This window comes from Suncus etruscus, chromosome 17, assembly GCF_024139225.1.
Source record: "Suncus etruscus isolate mSunEtr1 chromosome 17, mSunEtr1.pri.cur, whole genome shotgun sequence".
Lineage (NCBI taxonomy): Eukaryota > Metazoa > Chordata > Mammalia > Eulipotyphla > Soricidae > Suncus > Suncus etruscus.
Window position 1 is genome coordinate 35,505,537 of NC_064864.1, and position 4,587 is coordinate 35,510,123.

Here is a 4,587-nt window from a genome sequence, read left to right on the forward strand (position 1 = left end):
GGCCTAGTAGATATATATAGGACACTCCACCCTCAGAAGCCTGGATACACATTCTTCTCTAATGTACATGGGACATTCTCCAGGATAGACTACATGCTAGCACATAAAACATACCACCATAATATCAAGAGGATAGAAATTTTTCAGGCTACCTTCACTGACCACAAGGCCGTGAAATTATATGTGAACTACAAAGGGACACAGAAGAACAAATTTAATACCTGGAAGTTAAACAGCCTAATACTGAATAACCAGTGGGTCCAAGATGAAATCAAAGAGGAAATCAAAATCTTCCTAGAAACAAATGACAATGGGGACACAAACTATCAGAACCTATGGGACACAGCAAAAGTGGTATTGAGAGAAAAATTTATACCTTTGCAAGCATACATCAGGAAAGAAGAAGGGGTATACCTAAATAGCTTAATGACGCAGCTCATAGAATTAGAAAGTACTCAACAAAAGGAACCAAAAATAGGGAGACAGAAGGAAATAACAAAGCTGAGAGCAGAAATCAATGAAGTGGATACCTGAAAAACAATCCAAAAGATCAACAAAAGCAGAAGTTGGTTCTTTGAAAAAAATAAACAAGATTGATCGACCACTGGCAAAACTAACAAAGAAAGAGAGAGAGAGAAACTTGATAACTCGTATTAGGAATGAAAAAGGAGAGATCACTACTGATATGGTAGAGATCCAAAGGGTAATCAGAAACTACTTTGAGAAACTCTATGCCACTAAAAATGAAAATCTGGAAGAAATGGATAAATTTTTGGACTCTTATAATCTTCCACAGTTGAATGAAGAGGAGGTAGCATATCTAAACACACCCATCACTATTGAGGAAATTAAGACAGTAATCAAATGTCTGCCCAAAAACAGAAATCCAGTCCCAGATGGATTTACTAATGAATTCTTTCAAACCTTTCAAGAGGAACTTCTACCAATCCTGGCAAGACTCTTTTATGAAATCAAAAAACAGGAACTCTTCCAGATAGCTTTTATGAAGCCAACATCACCTTGATACCTAAACCAGACAGAGATGCTAACAAAAAAGAAAATTACAGACCAATATCGCTGATGAATACAGCTGCAAAGATCCTCAACAAAATCCTGGCAAATAGGATTCAATGCCTCATTAAGAAGATCATCCACTATGATCAAGTAGGTTTCATCCAAGGAATGCAAGACTGGTTTAACATCCGTAAATCTATCAACATAATACACAACATCAACAACAAGAAAAATAGAAATCACATGATCATATCAATAGACACAGAGTAAGCATTTGATAAGGTCCAACACCAATTCTTGAAAAAAAAACTCTTAGCAAGATGGGAATGGAAGGAACCTTTCTCAATATAGTTAAGGCCATCTACCACAAGCCAGAGGCAAATATTGTCCTCAATGGAGAAAAACTGAAAGCCTTTCCTCTAAATTCTGGCACAAGAAAAGGTACTGTCCTCTCTCACCACTCCTATTCAACATAGCACTGGAAGTACTTTCTAAAGAGATTAGGCAAGAAAAAGATATCAAGGAAATTCATATAGGAAAGGAAGAAGTCAAGCTCTAGCTGTTTGCAGATGACATGATACTCTACCTAGAATACCCTAAAGTCTCTACGAAAAAGCTTCTAGAAACAATAGACTCATATAGCAAGGTGGCAGGCTACAAAATTAACACACAAAAATCAATGGCCTTTCTATACACCAATAGTAATAAGGAAGAAATGGACATTAAGAAAACAACCCCAGATCCATCCATCCATCCAGTATAGTAGGCGCTGCTTATTTATTCTCGCGAGATCACGGCCTGAACCGGAGGCGCGTCCAAGCTCGCGAGACCCCCGTTCCCAGGAGGCCTTGCGCGCGCGACTTCCTGCGGGGAGCTTGACCGCGAGCTTGTGAGGGCGGCTGCTGGTGTGTTTTAGTTGAGCTATGGCGCTTCACGTCCCCAAAGCCCCGGGCTTTGCCCAGATGCTCAAGGAGGGCGTGAAGCATTTTTCAGGATTAGAAGAAGCTGTATACAGGAACATTCAGGCTTGCAAAGAACTTGCCCAAACAACTCGCACAGCATATGGACCCAATGGAATGAACAAGATGGTTATCAACCACTTGGAGAAGTTGTTTGTGACAAATGATGCTGCCACCATTTTAAGAGAGCTAGAAGTACAGCACCCTGCTGCTAAGATGGTTGTAATGGCCTCTCATATGCAAGAACAAGAGGTTGGAGATGGTACCAACTTTGTCCTGGTGTTTGCTGGAGCTCTTCTAGAATTAGCTGAAGAGCTTCTGAGAATTGGCCTATCAGTTTCAGAGGTTATTGAAGGTTATGAAATAGCCTGCAGAAAAGCCCATGAAATTCTTCCTGATTTGGTGTGTTGTTCTGCAAAAAATCTTCGAGATGTTGATGAAGTGTCTTCTCTGCTTCGTACCTCTGTAATGAGCAAGCAGTATGGTAATGAAGTGTTTCTGGCCAAACTTATTGCTCAGGCATGTGTATCTATTTTTCCTGATTCCGGCCATTTCAATGTTGATAACATCAGAGTTTGTAAAATCCTGGGCTCAGGTATCCATGCCTCTTCAGTATTGCAAGGAATGGTTTTTAAGAAGGAAACTGAAGGTGATATAATGTCTGTCAAAGATGCAAAAATAGCAGTGTACTCTTGTCCTTTTGATGGAATGATAACAGAGACAAAGGGAACGGTTTTGATAAAAACTGCTGAGGAATTAATGAATTTCAGTAAGGGCGAAGAAAATCTCATGGATGCACAAGTCAAGGCTATTGCTGATACTGGTGCAAATGTTATAGTAACAGGTGGCAAAGTCGCAGACATGGCTCTGCATTATGCCAACAAATACAAGATCATGTTGGTGAGACTGAACTCAAAATGGGATCTCAGAAGACTTTGTAAGACAGTTGGTGCTACAGCTCTTCCTAGGCTGACACCGCCCGTCCTAGAAGAAATGGGACATTGCGACAATGTTTACCTCTCAGAAGTTGGAGACACACAAGTGGTGGTTTTCAAGCATGAAAAAGAAGATGGTGCCATTTCTACTGTAATTCTTCGAGGCTCTACCGATAATCTGATGGATGATATAGAAAGAGCAGTAGATGACGGTGTGAATACTTTCAAAATTCTCACACGGGATAAACGTCTTGTACCGGGAGGTGGAGCAACAGAAATTGAATTAGCCAAACAGATAACATCCTATGGAGAGACGTGCCCTGGACTAGAACAGTATGCCATTAAGAAGTTTGCTGAGGCATTTGAAGCTATCCCCCGGGCACTGGCGGAAAATTCTGGAGTTAAGGCCAATGAAATAATCTCTAAGCTTTATGCAGTGCATCAAGAAGGAAATAAAAATGTTGGATTAGATATTGAGGCTGAAGTTCCTGCTGTAAAGGATATGTTAGAAGCTGGTATCCTAGATACTTATCTGGGAAAATACTGGGCTATCAAACTGGCTACTAATGCTGCTGTTACTGTCCTTAGAGTGGATCAGATCATTATGGCAAAACCAGCCGGTGGGCCCAAGCCTCCAAGTGGAAAGAAAGACTGGGATGAAGACCAAAATGATTGAATGGCTTGATTTTTACTTGTAGGTGAAGATTGTATTTGTTAGTAGTACTCTAGGGTTGCCTAATGTTTTCACATTCTCCTTAAATTAAGTGTTTTGTGTTTGTATCTTCAGCTGATAATAAACTAAACATATTCTCAAAAAAAAAAAAAAAAAAAGAAAACAACCTCATTCACAATAGTGCCACACAAACTCAAATATCTTGGAATCAACTTGACTAAAAATGTGAAGGACCTATACAAAGAAAACTATAAAACTCTGCTCCAAGAAATATTAGAGAGGACACGCAGAAATGGAAACGCATACCCTGCTCATGATTGGCAGGATTAGCATCATCAAAATGGCAATACTCCCCGGAGCATTGTACAGATTTAATGTAATCTCATGACATTCTTCAAAGAATTGGATCATGCACTTTAGAAATTCATTTGGGGGGCCGGGCGGTGGCGCTAAAGGTAAGGTGCCTGCCTTGCCTGCGCTAGCCTTGGACGGACCGCGGTTCAATCCCCCGGTGTCCCATATGGTCCCCCAAGCCAGGAGCAACTTCTGAGCACATAGCCAGGAGTAACCTCTGAGCGTTACTGGGTGTGGCCCAAAAACCAAAAAAAAAAAAAAAAAAAAGAAATTCATTTGGAACAATAAACAACCTCGAATAGCTAAAGCAATCATTGGGAAAAAGAATATGGGAGGAATTACTTTCCCCAACTTTAAACTGTACTACAAAGCAATAGTTATCAAAATAGCATGGTATTGGAATAAAGACAGGCCCTCAGATCAGTGGATAAGGCTTGAATGCTCAGAGAATGTTCCCCAGACATACAATCACCTAATTTTTGATAAAGGAGCAAGAAATTCTAAATGGAGCAAAGAAAGCCTCTTCAAGAAGTGGTGTTGGCACAACTGGCTAGCCACTTGCAAAAAATTGAACTTAGACCCTCAGCTAACATCAAGTATGAAGATAAATCCAAATGGATGAAAGACCTCAATATCATAATATATATAGAAC

At 40.2% G+C, this 4,587-nt stretch overlaps 1 protein-coding gene across 1 annotated transcript; it reads left to right on the forward strand.

Moving 5' to 3' along the window:
- Positions 1–1,891: 1,891 nt before the first annotated feature.
- On the forward strand, positions 1,892–3,747 carry LOC126033841 (T-complex protein 1 subunit theta-like). The gene has a single exon (XM_049790872.1). It carries the CDS (start codon positions 1,938–1,940, stop codon positions 3,582–3,584), a length of 1,647 nt encoding a protein of 548 aa, XP_049646829.1. The 5' UTR covers positions 1,892–1,937; the 3' UTR covers positions 3,585–3,747.
- The last annotated feature ends 840 nt before the right edge of the window (positions 3,748–4,587 follow it).

Coding starts and splice junctions, on each gene's coding strand:
- LOC126033841 (XM_049790872.1), top strand. CDS start 1,938: ATGGCGCTTCACGTCCCCAAAGCCCCGGGCTTTGCCCAGATGCTCAAG.